The sequence below is a fragment of the Triticum urartu genome, chromosome 1 (assembly GCF_003073215.2).
Source record: "Triticum urartu cultivar G1812 chromosome 1, Tu2.1, whole genome shotgun sequence".
NCBI lineage: Eukaryota > Viridiplantae > Streptophyta > Magnoliopsida > Poales > Poaceae > Triticum > Triticum urartu.
Genome location: NC_053022.1, coordinates 327,299,123 through 327,321,436, shown reverse-complemented (window position 1 = coordinate 327,321,436; position 22,314 = coordinate 327,299,123). Strand labels below are relative to the sequence as shown.

General features: G+C 48.1%; 1 protein-coding gene across 1 annotated transcript; it reads left to right on the top strand.

The window, feature by feature from the left end:
- The first annotated feature begins 147 nt into the window (after positions 1–147).
- LOC125510227 (probable glutathione S-transferase GSTU6) lies at positions 148–1,187 on the top strand. The gene is made up of 2 exons (XM_048675350.1): positions 148–557; positions 669–1,187. Exons 1-2 carry the CDS (start codon positions 228–230, stop codon positions 1,041–1,043), a joined length of 705 nt encoding a protein of 234 aa, XP_048531307.1. The 5' UTR covers positions 148–227; the 3' UTR covers positions 1,044–1,187.
- Positions 1,188–22,314: the final 21,127 nt, after the last annotated feature.

Here is a 22,314-nt window from a genome sequence, read left to right as displayed (position 1 = left end):
AAGATTTCTGCAAGGGCCAAGTCAACAGTTTCTAGATGGTTCCTGAATCAACTTGTTGCCAAAGATAATCAGAAAACGCACTACAGCCTCGCAGACAACAAAACAAGTCGTGTCATTGCAGGCTTCTAGGCCATATATACACCGCTCCCGGCTCCTCCCCTCCATCTCTAACAGTCAAGTCAAGCACCAAGCCACCAACCACACAAGAGCCGATCAAGACACCAGCAATGGCCGGAGGAGGAAGCGACGAAGTGAAGCTGCTGGGCATGTGGGCGAGCCCGTTCGTCCTTCGCGTCCAGCTCGCGCTCAGCCTCAAGGGCGTCGGCTACGAGTACGTCGAAGAGGACCTCAAGAGCAAGAGCGAGCTGCTCCTCAAGTCCAACCCCGTGCTCCAGAAGGTGCCGGTGCTGATCCACGACGGCAAGCCCGTGTGCGAGTCGTCGGTCATCCTGCAGTACATCGACGAGGCTTTCGCCGGCGTCGGCCCCTCGCTCCTCCCGGAGGAACCCCACGGCCGCGCCGTTGCTCGCTTCTGGGCCGCTTACATCGACGGCACGGTATTATATACATCCCGGCCGCATCGGTTGATTCGTTTCGTTTGAGTGTTTTTTAGCATCTGGTTCGTGGTTTCTTCCGCGCGGTTTTGTGATATGGTTGTAATTGTGCAGCTCGTGAAAGCGTCGTCCCAGGCGTCCATGGCCAAGACGGAGGAGGAGAAGGCCGAGGGGAAGAAGCAGGTGACCGCCGCGGTGGAGACCTTGGAGGGGGCCCTGAGGGACTGCTCTAACGGCAAACCCTTCTTCGGCGGCGACACCGCGGGGTACGTCGACGTGATGCTCGGCGGCCTCCTCGCATGGGTGCACGCGGGCGATAAGATGAAGGGCGTCAAGACCTTCGATCCCGCCACCACTCCGCTCTTGGCTGCGTGGGCGGACAACTTCGGATCGTTGGACGCGGTGGAGGCGGTCATGCCGGACGTGGGCAAGCTGGTCGAGTTTGCCATGGCGATGCACGCTCGCGCCGCAGCCGCCGCTACAAACTAAAGAGACGTGCCTACAATCATATATTGTTTTCTGTATATCGTTTGTGTTATCTCTGTGGAATTTGTGTGCCTATCCATATAATACGTCAATATGTCACATTCGTCGACTTTAAATGTTGAATTTTGTGTTTCATGTTTGAAGATATTTTGAAGGGTTTTGTCAAATTCGTCGTGCCCGGTCGATAGTTTGAAATGTCCTCTGGCCATTAGCTTCATCTCGCAGTTTCACACGATTTTCATGTTGCATATTTTCTGTTTCGACGATCCAAGACGAGTAGATCTACATCTTCTTCATGGGCTATATATATACATATGTGTGGTCTGTTTTAATGACACTCCTTAATCTCCTTTGCCTAGTCCTTTCTGATGTTTACTCTCTGCCACTGGCGTCCTACTACACTGGCGTTGGCACCGGTGTCGTTCCTTTCGGCCTTCTCTCTCGTCTTACTACGCTCACGGTAGCATGGCGCACACACTGCATTTCTCCTCCCTGACCTCTGTATAGCGTCCACCTATTCGTCTCTTCCCACGGACTTTCTCCACGTTGGCGACACTAGCAACTAGATCACCACGTCGCCGATGGGGCCGCTTGCCCACGACAGCATGCTCGCCGCATCGGATGCGGCGCCGTAGCCACCGTCCACCGCAGTAGCTGAGACACTCTGTTCTCGCTAATCATCGTCAACCTAGCCGGATGGACGCACGTTGTGCCCGGCACCACTGTCGCCATCACCCGGTAGGCCTCCTCGCCCGCGGCCTACACTAACACCGTCATGGCGAGCACACTGTCAAGAAACTCTACTATAACTCTATGTGTTATGTGTAGTTGTTAACTCTTAATAATGTTGCTTGTATGCAACCAAACACCGGGCACTTGCATCAGCCCAGCCAATGCACGCAACCAAACGCCAGGTAAAAATCAACATGGCACCCGCAGGGTTTGGGTATGGGTATTAGGTGCCCATACCCACACCCATCTCAAAAGAATTCGTCCATACCTGTACCCGTACCTGCACCCCGGGTTTCAAACCGTCTCATACCTATACCCGGCTGGGTACGGGTAATATCCGCGGGTAAAAATACCCAACTAGGCGCTTATACTTGAGCATTTGTATTTCAGTATTTTTACACATGTATACAACATTTTAGCACAAATATACAAGATTTCAGCACATATGTAACATTTCAGCACATTTATACAAAATTTCAGCACATTTATATAACATTTCAGTATATGTACACAACATTTCAGCACATATATTTCAACATTTCAGCACATAGACATATCACATTTCAGCATTTCAGCACACACACATAAGTCATTTCAGCCACTTAAGTTCGACACACAAGTTGGTAGTTTAGGGTTTTTTCATCTAAGTCAATGACACATGGGACCTAGTTGACAGGGTTATTATTATACGGGTTTGAGGGTTCGCGGGTATGGGTATTGCGTTCCCATACCCGTACCCGCCTTACCCGTTGGGTATAATTTTTTTCCCATTTAGAAACCCATGGGTATTTTAATTTCCCATACCCTTACCCTAATAGGGTTTTTACCCACCGGGTTCGCGGGTAGCGGGTACCCATTTTCATGTTGAGGTAAAAAATTCTCCCTAATGTAGGCAGCCTACATGCATGCAACCAAACTACATGCAGATATTAGTTTGTTGGCTGCATTAGTTGAATTGGGCTCAATTGGGACAAGCATGCAATGTGCCCAAAAAGATACAGGTAACCAACCGCGTCCCTCACATTGCGATACTACGGTAGCACGTACAAAGACATTGACAATCACATGAAAGCCTCAATTGTAATATTTAAGCTTGTGAGGCATCAGGGCAACAGTATATTCCAAAAATTACAATGGGAAGAGATCCTTTCGGTCAGTGCTGTTTTTTCAACTAAAATCTGATGTGTTTCTTCCTTTGGGCCGGCTGGTGGCCAGGTGTGTTGTCCCAGGGCTCTTCGTGTAAACATCTTATTGTACATATTTTTTGCATCCTATAAAACTAAGGTACACAATTGCATACTCTAAAGAAATGAATTCTATAAGATCTTAGTACAACAAGTCACATCACGATCCCCACGTTTCTCTCACGGGAGGCTCAGGGGAACCTAGCTGCTTCAAGTTGCGTCCATCTGTCCCCTCAATGATCCCTCACCATCGCCGGACGATGCGGCCAGGCTAAGCCTGAGCCACAGACGTTAGTGGTGGGGCGTCCTCTAGCGGCGCCTTCTCCCCTTCTCAGGATGGTGGTGGTCCAGGCCACGTCTTACATGATAGCAGTGTCTCCTCTAGTGGTACGTCAGAAAGGCAGAGCGGCGAGCAAGCGTGGCTTCGGCGACGACCTCGCGACATCTAGCAGTGGGTCAAGACTAGGCTGTTGCGTTGGCTCCATTGCTTCTAGTGATTCAGATCTACATGGTGTGGCTCAGATATAGCCTTCCAGTTGTGGATCCGGCTGTCCTCCGGCCTGGCAAGGTTTGGGGCGAGGTCGCGGTTTTGGTCAGGTCCTTACTTGCCTCCAGATATGTGATGTGGTCTCTTGGCCATCGAGGGTAGTCAGTCTCCTGTAGATGGTAAAGCCGATGACGTGTTGGCTGAGTGTATGGGTGGCCTGACTGGTCATGGGCTTCGGCGTGCAAATCTACCGGCGAAAGCCGTGCTCCTAGTTGTGACCAGAGTTGTCGACGACGCCTATGGGGGCTGCCACCTTGTTGGAGGCATTGAAGGAAATATGCCCTAGAGGCAATAATAAAGTTATTATTTATTTCCTTATATCATGATAAATGTTTATTATTCATGCTAGAGTTGTATTAACCAGAAACATAATACATGTGTGAATACATAGACAAACAGATTGTCACTAGTATGCCTCTACTTGACTAGCCCGTTGATCAAAGATGGTTATGTTTCCTGACCATAGACATGAGTTGTCATTTGATTAACGGGGTCACATCATTAGGAGAATGATGTGATTGACATGACCCATTCTGTTAGCTTAGCACCCGATCGTTTAGTATGTTGCTATTGCTTTCTTCATGACTTATACACGTTCCTATGACTATGAGATTATGCAACTCCTGTTTACTGGAGGAACACTTTGTGTGCTACCAAACGTCACAATGTAACTGGGTGATTATAAAGGTGCTCTACAGGTGTCTCCAAAGGTACTTGTTGGGTTGGCGTATTTCAAGATTAGGATTTGTCACTCCGATTGTCGGAGAGGTATCTCTGGCCCTCTCGGTAATACACATCACTTAAGCCTTGCAAGCATTGCAACTAATGAGTTAGTTGCAGGATAATGTATTACAGAACGAGTAAAGAGACTTGTCGGTAATGAGATTGAACTAGATATTGAGATACCGACAATCGAATCTCGAGCAAGTAACATACCGATGACAAAGGGAACAACGAATGTTGTTGTGTGGTTTGACCGATAAAGATCTTTGTAGAATATGTGAGAGCCAATATGAGCATCCAGGTTCCGCTATTGGTTATTGACCGGAGATGTGTCTCGGTCATGTCTACATAGTTCTCGAACCCGTAGGGTCTGCACGCTTAACGTTACGATGATGATTATATTATGAGTTTATATGTTTTCATGTACCGAAGGGTGTTCGGTGTACCGGATGTGATCAAGGACATGACGAGGAGTCTCGAAATGGTTGAGACATGAAGATTCATATATTGGAAGCCTATGTTTGGATGTCGGAAGTGTTCCGGGTGAAATCGGGATTTTACCTGAGTACCGAGAGGTTACCGGAACCCCCCGGCGGCTTAATGGGCCTACATGGGCCTTAGTGGAAATAGAGGGAAGCAAGGGGAGTGTGGGGCGCACCCCCCCCCAGGCCCAAACCGAATTGGTTTAGGGCAAGGGGGCGGCCCCTCTTTCCTTCTCCCCCTCTCTCTTTCCTTCTCCCGAATCCTATTCCAACTAGGAAAGGGGGGAGTCCTACTCCCGGTGGGAGTAGGACTCCTCCTGGCGCGCCCTCTCCCTGGCCGGCCGCACCCCTCCCCCTTGCTCCTTTATATACGGGGGCAGGGGGCACCCCATAGACACAACAATTGATCGTTTGATCCTTTAGCCGTGTGCGGTGCCCCCCCTCCACCATAGTCCACATCGATATTACTGTAGCGGTGAGGAAGTCGTGGATTAGGGGGTCTCCGGACAGCTGGACTATATCCTTCGGCCGGACTATTGGACTATGAAGATACAAGATTCAAGACTTCGTCTCGTGTCCGGACGGGACTTTTACTTGGCGTAGAAGGCAAGCTAGGCAATACGGATATGTATATCTCCTCCTTTGTAACCGACCTTGTGTAAACCCTAGCCCCCTCCGGTGTCTATATAAACCGGAGGGTTTTAGTCCGTAGGACAACATACACTCATACCATAGGCTAGCTTCTAGGGTTTAGCCTCTCTGATCTTGTGGTAGATCAACTCTTGTACTACTCATATTATCAAGAATAATCAAGCAGGACTAGGGCTTTACCTCCATCAAGAGGGCCCGAACCTGGGTAAAACATCATGTCCCCTGCCTCGTGTTACCATCCGCCTTAGACGCACAGTTCAGGACCCCCTACCCGAGATCCGCCAGTTTTGACACTGACATTGATGCTTTCATTGAGAGTTCCACTGTGTCGTTGCCGTAAGGAAGGATGCCTCGTCTCGTTGTTAAAAACAACATTACCGTCGGGGGAGCCCTGGCTGTCGGCCAAACTCTCCGGCTAGGCAGTTTCATCATGACCGCCCGCTCGGCTGCTGCACCGACGATGACTTCTCGGGTCATCGAAAACAGCCTCCACGTCGGCTCGGAAATCGCCGAGCAGATGGATCCAATGGAGCTCTCTTCCCTAAACGAGCTCTTGGATTGCATCGCCGCCTTGGGAGTCGCTACGGACTATGATTGGATTGGGCTTAAACCCGATCAAAGGGAGATTAACTCTCCACCGGTCACCCATCATGTTGCGGTGGTGGAGGAACAATGCGGCGATTCTTCCTCTATCTTGAGGACTAACTATGTCCGGATTCCTGAGCTCTCCGAGCCGGATACCCGTTCACGGGAGGACATCACCCAAGCCCTGAACCTAGAGTCAGGCAGCGGGCCAGACTTATCGGGCAACATCCCGAAATCCGAACTTCCAAGATTGGAAACACCTCGGCCCCTGGGTCTCAGATCGGGTAAGGGTTCGAACTCAAATATAACCACCCACCCAGACATAAACGATCTTTCCCACATCAGGCAAGAGCCCCATGAAACAATACATCATTACTGGGGCCAGATTCCTCCTTGTGATGAACAAGGTTAAGGACTGCCGCGAGGAAGACGCAGTCTCATTTTTCTGCAATAACTGCACGGACAAGGGAATCCTTAACTCCATAAGTCGCCGTGACATATCACGCTTCGCCGACTTGGCGTCCATAGTACGAAAGTACTGTGCGATGGAAAATGCCTGGAAAACCGAAACGAAATTTTGGGATAATCCGGCTCCGAATATACACCCAGTCCGAAATAAAAGGGTGCACTATCATAAGACACCCGAGTTAATTACAAAGAAGCAAAAACCCTCTACAGGGCATGGAACCGTATTGGAGGGATGGCTCAACAGACCCTGCAAAATTCATAGTACAGCAGATACCATACCAACACACAGCCTTAGAGCATGTTGGATACTCCGGCAGGTGGCCAAAAGCGGCGAGGATCTTCTCATCCCATATGCCATAGAGCACCATCCTAGGGATAACAATACGGTATTAACAGTCTTTGAGACCTTCGCATCAAATAATAGGCGCAAGCAAACACTCCGTAGCATTGCCGAAATCTGCCATGTGGCAGCAATAAATCCATGGAGCGACACGGCTATTACCTTCAATGCCAGTGACGAACCTAAATTCCGAACAGCCCGAGCACCAGCCACACTGGTCCTCAGTCCAATTGTGGACGGCTTTCGACTCACCAAAGTACTCATGGACGGCGGCAGTGGATTAAACCTCATCTATGAGGAAACTCTTCAAAAAATGGAAATAGACTGGAACCGCATTGAGCAAAGTAGCACAACCTTCAGAGGAATCATCCCTAGTCGGGAAGCACGCTGTGCTGGGAAAATCACACTAGATGTGGTTTTCGGCACGGCGGAGAACTATAGGTCCGAAGAAATTACATTCCAAGTGGCCCCGTTCAGTAGTGGATACCACGCCCTTTTAGGGCGGGAGGCGTTCACGATCTTCCAAGCCATACCCCATTATGGGTACATGAAGCTCAAAATGCCCGGGCCCAAGGGAATCATCACTCTCGCTAGTGATCCGGACACAGCACTCCGCGCCGAAAACAAAACAGCCGCATTGGCCCTCAAGGCATTATCCGAAGCCCTTTCAGCCAAGGAATTAACCGTGCTATGCTCCACAGTGGACAGGGACGACGTGATACTTGACAAGAGATCCAAGTCCACCTCTTTTAAACCAGCGGATGAAATAGTCAAATTCCAAGTCCACCCAACGGACCCTACAAAAACAGCCTCCATCGGGGCATAGTTAAACCCCGCCGTGGACGCCGCACTACGAGAGTTCCTGCGTGAGAATTGGGACATATTCGCCTGGCACCCCTCAGGCATGCCAGGAATCCCACGCAGGCTAGCCGAGCACAACCTCAATATTCTAAAGGGATTCAAGCCGGTCAAGCAGACTCTTCGGCGTTTCTCTGAACCTAAGAGACAAGCTATGGGATAAGAACTAGCCAAGTTATTAGAGTCCGGATTCATTAGAGAAATAAAACACCCGGACTGGCTAGCAAACCTAGTGATGGTACCAAAGAAGGACAAATCCTGGCGCCTGTGTGTCGATTTTAAGGACCTCAACAAGGCCTGCCCAAAGGATCCCTTCCCCCTCCCCCGCATTGATCAAATTATCGATGCTACCGCAGGACACGAGTCATTTTGTTTCCTCGGTGCATACTCCGGCTACCACCAAATCAAGATGGCGGAGTCCGACCAAGCCGCAATGGCATTTATCACACCATACGGCCCCTTCTGTTTCAACACAATGCCTTTCGGGCTCAAAAATGCCGGCGCAACATATCAGCGCATGATTCAGACATGTCTGGAGAAACAGATCGGCAAAACAGTAGAGGCATACGTAGATGATGTGGTCGTCAAAACCAAGCACGTCGACTCTCTAATAGACGACTTGAGGCTCACATTCGACAACCTCCGAAAATACGACATCAAGCTCAATCCGAAAAATGTGTTTTCGGCGTACCAGTCGGAAAGCTCCTGGGCTTCATTGTCTCCAGTAGAGGAATTGAAGCTAATCCGGCCAAAATCCGAGCTCTCTCATAGTTGGCTACCCCAACAGACCTCAAACAAATCCAGAAATTAACTGGATGTGTGGCGGCTCTAAGCCGCTTTATCTCCCGCTTAGGAGAAAAGGCATTACCCCTTTATCGCCTCCTTCGGCGCACCGAACACTTCGAGTGGATGGACGCCACCACAGCCGGATTGAAAGAAATAAAAGCCATACTGGCAACCAACCCAATCCTGGTCACGCCAAACATCGGCGAACCAATGCTGTTGTACATTGCGGCAACTCATCAGGTTGTAAGCGCAGTGCTCGTCGTCGAACAAGAAGCGGACGAACATAAATTCCCCCTTTAAAAGCCAGTATATTATGTATCCACTGTCCTCACTCCATGCAAATCATGGTACCCACATTATCAAAAGATAGCCTATGCGGTATTCATGGCATCCTGGAAGCTGCGGCACTACTTTCAAGAGTGTTCAATTACAGTAGCCTCGGAAGTGCCACTTAATGATATTATAAACAACCGCGACGCCACGGGCCGGATTGCCAAATGGGCCATTGAGCTCCTCCCGTTCGACATAACATACAAACCCCGGCGATCCATTAAATCGTAAGTATTGGCCGACTTTGTCGCCGAATGGACGAAGCCGAACTCCCTAAAGAGTACGACACATACTCCAATTGGATCATGCACTTCGACGGCTCCAAAATGCTGGCTGGTCTGGGGGCTGGCGTCGTCCTGACGTCCCCAACCGGAGATACAATTCAATAAATACTACAGATACTGTATACAGACTCCAACAACGCAGCCGAATACGAAGCCCTGTTACATGGTCTCCGGATGGCAGTTTTCATGGGCATTCAATACCTAGAGGTGCGTGGGGATTCGAACCTTGCAATATCCCAAATAAACGGAGACTTCGATGCCAAGGATCCGAAGATGGCGGCATATCGCAACGCCGTCCTAAAGATGTCAGCTCGGTTCGAGGGGCTCAAATTTCACCATGTGGCTCGGGAAAACAATCAGGTGGCGGATATCCTCGCCCGCATTGGCGCAAAACGCGATGCGATCCCCCCCAACATCTTTTTGGAAAGGTTGTTTAAGCCATTCGTGGTATGGGAAGGGGACACCGGTAACAATAGTCCGGACCCGACCAAAATGCTCGATACCGAACACTTTGACAAAATCGGAGGTTCTGCCACCGAAATAACACCTTCAGCCCACGTAATAATGGCCATCATCGCCCCGTGGACAGAACCATTCCTGGCCTACCTAACTAGGCAGGAACTTCCCGAGGACCAAAATGAGGCACGCTGCATAGTGCGGCGATCTAAAGCCTACAGGGTCCATGAGGGAGAGCTGTATAAAAAAAGTACTACCGGAGTCCTTCAAAGGTGCATCTCCGAAGAGGAAGGGCGGAAACTTTTGGCAGAAATTCACGCCGGACTCGGTGGCCACCACGTCGCAGCCCGGGCCCTTGTAAGCAAGGCCTTCTGTACATGTTTTTATTGGCCGACGGCCCGGGTAGATGCATAGGACTTGGTCCAACGCTGCGTCGGTTGCCAGCTTTTTGCAAACCAAAGCCACATGCCACCCACCACCCTCCAAATAATCCCCATTACCTGGCCCTTCGCGGTCTGGAGGCTTGACATGGTTGGACCCCTTAAAGGGGGAACCCATAAGAAAAAATACTTACTGGTCATGGTGGATAAATTCATCAAATGGATAGAAGCCAGACCTGTTAAAACGGCCGAATCCGGACTGGTGATAAACTTCATATTCGGGGTTGTACACCGTTATGGCGTCCCCCACAGCATCATCACTGACAATGGCACAAACTTTACGGCCGACGAGGTAAAACTCTGGTGCAGCAACATGGGCATCAAGCTCGATTATGCTTCTGTCTATCACCCATAAACCAACGGCCATGTCGAGCGAGCAAATGGTCTTATCATGAGCGGCATCAAACCCAGGTTAGTGCGGTCCTTAAAGGAGTCTAACACGCACTGGGTAGAGGAGCTCGACTCCGTACTCTGGGGGCTGCGGACCACGCCGAATCGTACTACCGGATACACACCCTTCTTTATGGTATACGGCGCAGAGGCGGTTCTGCCCTGCGACATAATTCATGACTCACCTCGAGTGTGCATGTACGAAGAAAGAGAAGCCGAGATCGGTCGGCAGGACAGTGTGGACACACTGGAGGAGGAGCGCGACGTGGCAAAAGCCCGTTCCGCATTACAGCAACAGACTCAAAGATACCAAAGCAGAGAAGTACGGGCCAAAACTTATAACATTGGCGAGCTAGTTTTACGCCTGCCGGAGAAGAAAAAGACCAAGCTCGAGCCCAAATGAGAAGGTCCCTTCATTATTGACGAAGTTCTGGCCGGTGGAGCGTATCGTCTCCGGGATGCATCGAATAATCGACTTGAGCCGAACCCATGGAACGCTGCCAGGCTCCGAAGATTCTACGCCTAGTGTCGGACTCTATGTTCATCTCCTTCCTCTGTCCATTTTTCGCATTTACATTATCTGTCTTTTTTCTCTTTCTTTCTTTTATTCTTTCTCAAGGCCTTCAAGGGCCAACTTGTGCCTTGCTTGCACACTATTGATGCGCTAACCGCGCTCATTATACCTGGGGGGGCTTCTTACACAGAAGCTTAATTATTTATCTGGGCTTCATGCCCCGCACATGTGTTATTCTTCCGCATGTACCTTTTCTTCGCCATTATATGCATCGATATGACTTAAGTTTTGGCCAAGCTGGGTTGCCTGGCTCTTGTATTTATGCCCTACATTCTCGTTAATTCGGCTAGGGCATAAGGGGAGCACCTCTGCGATTGTTACTGCCGGGTCAGCCGAATGTGTACCTCAGACTGGGTGAAGCCGAAAGCTAGCGTTCTTAAGGGAATATTCGGTCGGTGAACAAAAGATGATTTTTATTTATTTTCCATATGTGCCCCCAGATATTTTTGCCTGCGTTTACTCTCGCAGTCCGGACATGCACTTTAGGGCATGCGTACCCAGGGAAAGGAACCCTTAACGGAACTATTCTCCCTAGAAGATGTTTCTTACTACCCATGTAATATAACATAACTAGTTGGGTACTTGTCTGTTCAAGCACTAATGACCCCTACGCCTGGTTTCCACGCATACCCCGGTTCTTATATAACTGAGCGGGTATTCGGATACACTCCGGACTATCGGGTCCCAAGGTTGAAGCGAAAAGGTCCACCATGACAAATGATTTACAATCCGGCTAGAAGGCATTATACATGTCACTTTAATTATATAGTCATGTAGACTAACTAAATTCCTCTTCTATACCATCCAACGGGCTGTCTAGCCTACAATCTTGTTGGGAATACTTTGCGGCTAATTCTACTTGCCCATACACTAAGCTAACGGGGATCTCTTTCCCATCGGTCCCCACATGTCCGACCTCGGCCATGTGGTTTGGGTCAGCCTTGGTATACCGCGTCTTCACCATGGCCCAGGCTTCCCTGGCACCTTGACGGCAGGCCGATATCTTCCATAATCGGAAGCGCCGCCGCGCTCCCTTGAGCTTCTCCGCAAGCTCTCCAATGCCTTCTGGTAGGGAGACGGATGGCCACAAGGCCTGGGCAATACCTTGCATCACCTGCCGAACTTGTTCGTGCAATCGTGAGAGCTCGGGTAGAAGATCACCCGCAGACTCGGGCATCTCCTCCACGGGACGACCCGTGAGCATACCTGCAGATATAATTCTGTTAGCCAGCTTCAACGCCGCCCCCCTTTTAAGGGTTCATCCCAGCACTTACTGAAAATGCCGCGTTGAAGCCGCTTATTCTCCTTCTCGGAGTCGACAAGCTGGGCTCAAACATCCTTCAGTTCCACGCTCAGCTTGGTATTGGCGTCTTGGAGATTGTTTTTCTCCCGCCTGACCTCAGTCAGCACGCGGTCGCCGGCCTTTATCTGTCGTACGACATGCTGGTCCTCCGGATTATCTCTGGATTCATCTGCAATATCTATTGTTAGATCTGCAGCCACAACCGCACACTATATGGTACCTATTATTCTTTGAAAGAAATGTTACCAGCTGGGGACTTCTTAGGTTCCTTCAATGCGGCAACGGCAACCCTAAGTTGGGTCTTGCATTCCTCCAGGTCCTGTGACAGTCGAGTATTCTTCTCTATAAGAACCTGCACAATAGATGAACCTTAAATCAGTTCTGCTAACTGTTTCAAGTCTCAGGGGCTACTAATACATATAATCATCAGATTTGCTTACCCGTACATCCCTTACATACTGGTCCGTGGCTCTAGCTAGACCATTTTGAGCAGCACGGGAGGTATGCGTCTCCAGAATTGAAGGCATCAAATGCCTCTGGTGAGAAGCAAGCGTCACGGAGTACGGCCCGGCGATGCCTATGATTCATGGCGCTCTCCACTTCTGAATTTGTAGCGGACAGTCTATCTGCGTCCTCTGCAGGAGGAGCATCCGGCATCCGCCCCATGTCGGCCTCCGCCTCTATGTCCGGCCCTGGAGCCCGACTGGTGGAAGCATGATCGGCAGCCTCGCCGGACATATCCCGGCGAGCATTTTTTCTAGTAAAGAAACATGGACGTCATTACATTTCGAGAAAGACGACAACCACAGAGCGGGGTCTTTTTGTCATACCTCTGTGCCGGCGTCTCCGTCCTGACCGCCTTCCTTTTTGGCCTACCCGGCCTCGGTGCCTCTTGTTGGCGAGTTGCTGCGGGTTCGGCACGGCGTCCCGAATGCCTTCCCTGTAAAACACCATATGTATATGGTAGGTGAAGTGTCTAAAAGGGGATCCTAGTTTTTGGAGTTGGGATTTTGTTTTTTCTTACATGCGACGCAGGGAGCAGTCTGGGATAGTCGGTCGTAATGGCCACCACGGTGCCATCACAGCTTAATTGATAGAACTGCCGGTCTATCAGCTCCACGAATATGTCCGGATCTTCTTCGAGTCCGGGACCGAGGGCCCGGTCAGGGTCCTCTGGTTGTGGAGATGGGTTGTTGACTTCCCTTATGGCTTTTCGCAATTCCTGCTGCAAAATGGCAAGGTGAGTACCTACTACAAAGAATGCAGGAAGAATGGGAGTAAGGAGATATAACTCACCCAGCTTGGAGGGTTGTACATGGAGAATCCATCCCGTGGCTTGATGCGGATGAACTCCTCTTCCTCTCCCTTGAACAACTCGGACATAATTTTTGCTAAAGCAGCGACGTTGTACGGACCCTTACGCCCGCAACGGGTGGCATCATCTTCCCCGTTAAAACACCACAGGGGGTGCCCTCGATATTGAAGTGGCTGCACTCCCCGCATTATGCATATTGACATAACCTCGATTACTGTCAATCCTGATCGAGCCAGCGCTTTAATCCGGTTCATCAGGTAAATGACTTCTCTGTTGTCTTCCTCCTGGGGCTCTGTGGGCGCCAACTTCGGCGTTTCTTCAGAGGAGCATTGTTGAACTCAGGAAGACCCTGCCGAACAGGGTCCGGAAGGGAGACGTCCTCCATATAAAACCATTTTGAAGGCCAGTCTTTGGACGTCTTCTTCGGAGTACCGGACAGGTATCCAGCTTCGGCGATGCGCCATATTTCGGCTCCGCCCACTTGATAAAGTGACCCCTTCTGTGTGCGGGGGACGAGGCAAAATAACCTTTTCCACAACTCGAAATGAGCCTTGCAGCCCAGGAATAACTCGCAAAGGGCAACATAGCCGGCGATGTGTAATATGGAAGCAGGGGTGAAATTATGCAGTTGGAGGCCGTAAAGCTCCAGGAGCCCGCAGAGGAACGGATGAATCGGAAATCCGAGTCCCCTTAATAAGTAAGGAACAAGGCACACCCGCGCCACCGTAGAGGGGCTGGGGAAGCTCTCCGCTTGCTCCCCGCCATTGTAGGTGGCGAGCCCGGCACGTACGGGAACCATATACGCTGGAGGGAGAAATCCCTGAGTCTGCAGTTCGACTAATCGACTGTGTGAGACAGAACAACTCTCCCAATCACCGGGCTTAGAGCTACGGGGCGAGAGGAGGAGCTGCGGTGGTCGGCCATGTTGGAGTGGATTTTTCCGAAACACGCTCCGATGGATTCTCGCTGTGGGAGGATGGTATGGATTGGATCTAAGAATCCCCATCCCTTTAATAGACCATTTATTTATCTGGCTGGGGGGGCGAATGTAAAAACGCCCTGGCTCCTCGTGTTCATTTGACGCGTGGAAGATAGCCCTTATTGGGCGCCGAAGCCAAGAAGTCCAACATTTATGGTGCCGGACACTACTTGACAAACATTCAAAATTTGGAGAAGAACCCGCCTTGCAATGCCGAAGACAATACTGCGTGTCGGACTTGACGTCATTGAAGCCTGGTTCGGGGGCTACTAAGGGAGTCCTGGATTAGGGGGTCTCCGGACAGCCGTACTGTTGGACTATGAAGATACAAGATTGAAGACTTTGTCTCGTGCCCGGATGGGACTTTTACTTGGCGTAGAAGGCAAGCTAGGCAATACGGATATGTATATCTCCTCCTTTGTAACCGACCTTGTGTAGTAAACCCTAGCCCCCTCCGGTGTCTATATAAACCGAAGGGTTTTAGTCCGTAGGACAACATACAATCATACCATAGGCTAGCTTCTAGGGTTTAGCCTCTCTGATCTCGTGGTAGATCAACTCTTGTACTACTCATATTATCAAGAATAATCAAGCAGGACGTAGGGTTTTACCTCCATCAAGAGGGCCCGAACCTGGGTAAAACATCGTGTCCCCTGCCTCCTGTTATCATCCGCCTTAGGCGCACAGTTCGGGACCCCCTACCCGAGATCCGCCGGTTTTGACACCGACAAGCGGTGCTTAGGCGAAGCCCTGCATCGGTAGAACATCAACATCGTCACCACACCGTCGTGCTGACGAAACTCTCCCTCAACACTCGGCTGGATCGGAGTTCGAGGGACGTCATCGGGCTGAACGTGTGCTGAACTCGGAGGTGTCGTACGTTCGGTACTTGATCGGTCGGATCATGAAGACGTACGACTACATCAACCGCGTTGTGCTAACACTTCCGCTTTCGGTCTACGAGGGTACGTAGACAACACTCTCCCCTCTCGTTGCTATGCATCACCATGATCTTGCGTGTGCATAGGAATTTTTTTGAAATTACTACGTTCCCCAACAGTGGTATCAGAGCCAGATTTTGTCCGTAGATGTCATATGCACGAGTAGAACACAAGTGAGTTGTGGGCGATATAAGTCATACTGTTTACCAGCATGTCATACTTTGGTTCGGCGGTATTGTTGGATGAAGCGGCCCGGACCGACATTACGCGTACGTTTACGCGAGACTGGTTCTAGCGACGTGCTTTGCACACAGGTGGCTGGCGGGTGTCAGTTTCTCCAACTTTAGTTGAACCGGGTGTGGCTACACTCGGTCCTTGCGAAGGTTAAAACAACACCAACTTGAGAAACTATCGTTGTGGTTTTGATGCGTAGGTAAGAACCGTTCTTGCTAAGCCCATAGCAGCCACGTAAAACTTGCAACAACAAAGTAGAGGACGTCTAACTTCTTTTTGCAGGGCATGTTGTGATGTGATATGGTCAAAGCATGATGCTAAATTTTATTGTATGAGATGATCATGTTTTGTAACCGAGTTATCGGCAACTGGCACGAGCCATATGGTTGTCGCTTTATTGTATTCAATGCAATCGCCCTGTAATGCTTTACTTTATCACTAAGCGGTAGCGATAGTCGTAGAAGCATAAGATTGGCGAGACGACAACGATGCTACGATGGAGATCAAGGTGTCGCGCCGGTGACGATGGTGATCATGACGGTGCTTCGGAGATGGAGATCACAAACACAAGATGATGATGGCCATATCATATCACTTATATTGATTGCATGTGATGTTTATCTTTTATGCATCTTATCTTGCTTTGATTGACGGTAGCATGATAAGATGATCTCTCACTAAATTTCAAGATAAAAGTGTTCTCCCTGAGTATGCACCATTGCCAAAGTTCGTCGTGCCCAGACACCACGTGATGATCGGGTGTGATAAGCTCTACGTCCATCTACAACGGGTGCAAGCCAGTTTTGCACACGCAGAATACTCAGGTTAAACTTGACGAGACCAGCATATGCAGATATGGCCTCGGAACACTGAGACCGAAAGGTCGAGCGTGAATCATATAGTAGATATGATCAACATAGTGATGTTCACCATTGAAAACTACTCCATTTCATGTGATGATCGGTTATGATTTAGTTGATTTGGATCACGTGATCACTTAAAAGATTAGAGGGATGTCTTTCTAAGTGGGAGTTCTTAAGTAATATGATTAATTGAACTTAAATATATCATGAACTTAGTACCTGATAGTATCTTGCTTGTCTATGTTTGATTGTAGATAGATGGCTCGTGTTGTTGTTCCATTGAATTTAATGTGTTCTTTGAGAAAGCAAAGTTGAAAGATGATGGTAGCAATTACATGGACTGGGTCCGTAACTTGAGGATTATCCTTATTGCTGCTCGGAAGAATTACGTCCTGGAAGCACCGCTGAGTGCCAGGCCTGCTGCTGATGCAACTGTAGACGCTAAGAACGCCTGGCAGAGCAAAGCTGATGACTACTCGATAGTTCAGTGTGCCATGCTTTACGGCTTAGAACCGGGACTTCAACGACGTTTTGAACGTCATGGAGCATATGAGATGTTCCAGGAGTTGAAGTTAATATTTCAAGCAAATGCCGAGATTAAGAGATATGAAGTCTCCAATAAGTTCTATAGCTGCAAGATGGAGGAGAATAGTTCTGTCAGTGAACATATACTCAGAATTTCTGGGTACCATAATCACTTAACTCAGCTGGGAGTTAATCTTCCAGTTGATAGTCTCATTGACAGAGTTCTACAATCACTGCCACTAAGCTACAAGAGCTTCGTGATGAACTATAATATGCAAGGGATGAATAAATCAATAAATTCCCGAGCTCTTCGCAATGCTAAAGGCAGCGAGGTAGAAATCAAGAAGGAGCATCAAGTGTTGATGGTCAAAAGACCACCAGTTTCAAGAAAAAGGGCAAAGGGAAGAAGAAGGGGAACTTCAAGAAGAACAGCAAGCAAGTTGCTGCTCAGGAGAGAAACCCAAGTCTGGACCTAAGCCTGAAACTGAGTGCTTCTACTGCAAGCAGACTGGTCACTGGAAGCGGAACTGCCCCAAGTATTTGGCGGATAAGAAGGATGGCAAGGTGAACAAAGGTATATGTGATATACATGTTATTGATGTGTACCTTACTAGAGCTCGCAGTAGCACCTGGGTATTTGATACTGGTTCTGTTGCTAATATTTGCAACTCGAAACAGGACTACGGATTAAGCGAACACTGGCAAAGGACGAGGTGACGATGCGCGTGGGAAATGGTTCCAAAGTCGATGTGATCGCGGTCGGCACGCTACCTCTACATCTACCTTCGGGATTAGTATTAGACCTAAATAATTGTTATTTGGTGCCAGCGTTGAGCATGAACATTATATCTGGATCTTGTTTGATGCGAGACGGTTATTCATTTAAATCAGAGAATAATGGTTGTTCTATTTATATATATGAGTAATATCTTTTATGGTCATGCACCCTTGAAGAGTGGTCTATTTTTGATGAATCTCGATAGTAGTGATACACATATTCATAATGTTGAACCCAAAAGATGCAGAGTTGATAATGATAGTGCAACTTATTTGTGGCACTGCCGTTTAGGTCATATCGGTGTAAAGCGCATGAAGAAACTCCATACTGATGGACTTTTGGAACCACTTGATTATGAATCACTTGGTACTTGCGAACCGTGCCTCATGGGCAAGATGACTAAAATGCTGTTCTCCGGAACTATGGACAGAGCAACAGATTTATTGGAAATCATACATACAAATGTATGTGGTCCGATGAATGTTGAGGCTCGTGGCGGATATCGTTATTTTCTCACCTTCACAGATGATTTAAGAAGATATGGGTATATCTACTTAATGAAGCATAAGTCTGAAACATTTGAAAAGTTCAAAGAATTTCAGAGTGAAGTTGAAAATCATCGTAACAAGAAAATAAAGTTTCTACGGTCTGATCATGGAGGAGAATATTTGAGTTACGAGTTTGGTCTACATTTGAAACAATGCGGAATAGTTTCGCAACTCATGCCACCCGGAACACCACAGCGTAATGGTGTGTCCGAACATCGTAATCGTACTTTACTAGATATGGTGTGATCTATGATGTCTCTTACAGATTTACCGCTATCATTTTGGGGTTATGCTTTAGAGACGGACGCATTCACATTAAATAGGGCACCATCGAAATCCGTTGAGACGACGCCTTATGAACTGTGGTTTGGCAAGAAACCAAAGTTGTCGTTTCTGAAAGTTTGGGGCTGCGATGCTTATGTGAAAAAGCTTCAACCTAATAAGCTCGAATCCAAATCGGAGAAATGTGTCTTCATATGATACCCAAAGGAGACTGTTGGGTACACCTTCTATCACAGATCTGAAGGCAAGACATTCGTTGCTAAGAATGGATCCTTTCTAGAGAAGGAGTTTCTCTCAAAAGAAGTGAGTGGGAGGAAAGTGGAACTTGATGTGGTAACTATACCTGCTCCTCTATTGGAAAGTAGTTCATCACAGAAACCGGTTTCTGTGACGCCTACACCAATTAGTGAGGAAGTTAATGATGATGATCATGGAACTTCAGATCAAGTTATTACCGAACCTCGTAAATCAACCAGAGTAAGATCCGCACCAGAGTGGTACGGTAATCCTGTTATGGAAGTTATGCTACTAGATCATGATGAACCTATGAACTATGAAGAAGCGATGGTGAGCCCAGATTCCGCAAAATGGCTTGAGGCCATGAAATCTGAGATGGGATCCATGTATGAGAACAAAGTATGGACTTTGGTTGACTTGCCCGATGATCGGCAAGCAATTGAGAAAGAATGGATCTTCAAGAAGAAGACTGACGCTTACGGTAATGTTACTGTCTATAAAGCTTGACTTGTTGCAAAAGGTATTCAACAAGTTCAAGGGATTGACTACGATGAGACCTTCTCACCCGTAGCGATGCTTAAGTCTGTCCGAATCATGTTAGCAATTGCCGCATTTTATGATTATGAAATTTGGCAAATGGATGTCAAAACTGCATTCCTGAATGGATTTCCGGAAGAAGAGTTGTATATGATTCAACCAGAAGGTTTTGTCGATCCAAAGGGAGCTAACAAAGTGTGCAAGCTCCAGCGATCCATTTATGGACTGGTGCAAGCCTCTCGGAGTCGGAATAAATGCTTTGATAGTGTGATCAAAGCATTTGGTTTTATAAAGACTTTTGGAGAAGCCTGTATTTACAAGAAAGTGAGTGGGAGCTCTGTAGCATTTCTGATATTATATGTGGATGACATATTGCTGATTGGAAATGATATAGAATTTCTGGATAGCATAAAGGGATACTTGAATAAGAGTTTTTCAATGAAAGACCTCGGTGAAGCTACTTACATATTGGGCATCAAGATCTATAGAGATAGATCAAGACGCTTAATTGGACTTTCACAGAGCACATACCTTGACAAAGTTTTGAAGAAGTTCAAAATGGATCAAGCAAAGAAAGGGTTCTTGCCTGTGTTACTAGGTGGGAAGTTGAGTAAGACTCAATGCCCGACCACTGCAGAAGATAGAGAGAAAATGAAAGATGTTCCCTATGCTTCAGCCATAGGCTCTATCATGTATGCAATGCTGTGTACCAGACATGATGTGGCCTTGCTATAAGTCTAGCAGGGAGGTACCAAAGTAATCCAGGAGTGGATCACTGGAGAGTGGTCAAGAATATCCTGAAATACCTGAAAAGGACTTAGGATATGTTTGTCATTTATGGAGGTGACAAAGAGCTCAACATAAACGGTTACGTTGATGCAAGCTTTGACACTAATTCGGACGATTCTAAATCGCAAACCGGATACGTGTTTAAATTAAACGCTGGAGCTGTCAGTTGGTGCAGTTCTAAACAAAGCATTATGGCGGGATCTACATGTGAAGCGGAGTACATAGCTGCTTCGGAAGTAGCAAATGAAGGAGTCTGGATGAAGGAGTTCATATCCGATCTAGGTGTCATACCTAGTGCATCTGGTCCAATGAAAATATTTTGTGACAATACTGGTGCAATTGCCTTGGCGAAGGAATCCAGATTTCACAAGAGAACCAAGCACATCAAGAGACGCTTCAATTCCATCCGGGATCTAGTCCAGGTGGGAGACATAGAAATTTGCAAGATACATACGGATCTAAATGTTGCAGACCTGTTGACTAAGCCTCTTCCACGAGCAAAACATGATCAGCACCAAGGCTCCATGGGTGTTAGAATCATTACTGTGTAATCTAGATTATTGACTCTAGTGCAAGTGGGAGACTGAAGGAAATATGCCCTAGAGGCAATAATAAAGTTATTATTTATTTCCTTATATCATGATAAATGTTTATTATTCATGCTAGAATTGTATTAACCGGAAACATAATACATGTGTGAATACATAGACAAACAGATTGTCACTAGTATGCCTCTACTTGACTAGCCCGTTGATCAAAGATGGTTATGTTTCCTGACCATAGACATGAGTTGTCATTTGATTAATGGGGTCACATAATTAGGAGAATGTTGTGATTGGCATGACCCATTCCATTAGCTTAGCACCTGATCGTTTAGTATGTTGCTATTGCTTTCTTCATGACTTATACATGTTCCTATGACTATGAGATTATGCAACTTCCGTTTACCGGAGGAACACTTTGTGTGCTACCAAATGTCACAACGTAACTGAGTGATTATAAAGGTGCTCTACAGGTGTCTCCAAAGGTACTTGTTGGGTTGGCGTATTTCGAGATTAGGATTTGTCACTCCGATTGTCGAAGAGGTATCTCTGGGCCCTCTCGGTAATACACATCACTTAAGCCTTGCAAGCATTGCAACTAATGAGTTAGTTGCAGGATAATGTATTACGGACGAGTAAAGAGACTTGCCGGTAACGAGATTGAACTAGATATTGAGATACCGACGATCGGATCTCGGGCAAGTAACATATCGATGACAAAGGGAACAACATATGTTGTTGTGCGGTTTGACCGATAAAGATCTTCGTAGAATATGTGGGAGCCAATATGAGCATCCAGGTTCCGCTATTGGTTATTGACCGGAGACGTGTCTCGGTCATGTCTACATAGTTCTCGAACCCGTAGGGTCCGCACACTTAACGTTACGATGACGGTTATATTATGAGTTTATATGTTTTGATGTACCGAAGGTTGTTCGGAGTCCCGGATGTGATCAAGGACATGACGAGGAGTCTCGAAATGGTCGAGACATGAAGATTGATATATTGGAAGCCTATGTTTGGATGTCGGAAGTGTTCCAGGTGAAATCGGGATTTTACCGGAGTACCGGGAGGTTACCGGAACCCCCCGGGGGCTTAATGGGCCTACATGGGCCTTAGTGGAAATAGAGGGAAGCAAGGGGGGTGTGGGGCGCGCCCCCCAAGGCCCAAACCGAATTGTTTTAGGGCAGGGGGGGTCGGCCCCCTCTTTCCTTCTCCCCCTCTCTCTTTCCTTCTCCCGAATCCTATTCCAACTAGGAAAGGGGGGAGTCCTACTCCCGGTGGGAGTAGGACTCCTCCTGGCGCGCCCTCTCCCTGGCCGGCCGCACCCCCCTTGCTCCTTTATATACCGGGGCAGGGGGGCACCCCATAGACACAACAATTGATCGTTTGATCCTTTAGCCGTGTGTGGTGCCCCCCTCCACCATAGTCCACCTCGATATTACTGTAGCGGTGCTTAGGCGAAGCCCTACGTCGGTAGAACATCAACATCGTCACCACGCGGTCGTGCTGACAAAACTCTCCCTCAACACTTGGCTGGATCGGAGTTCGAGGGACGTCATCGGGCTGAA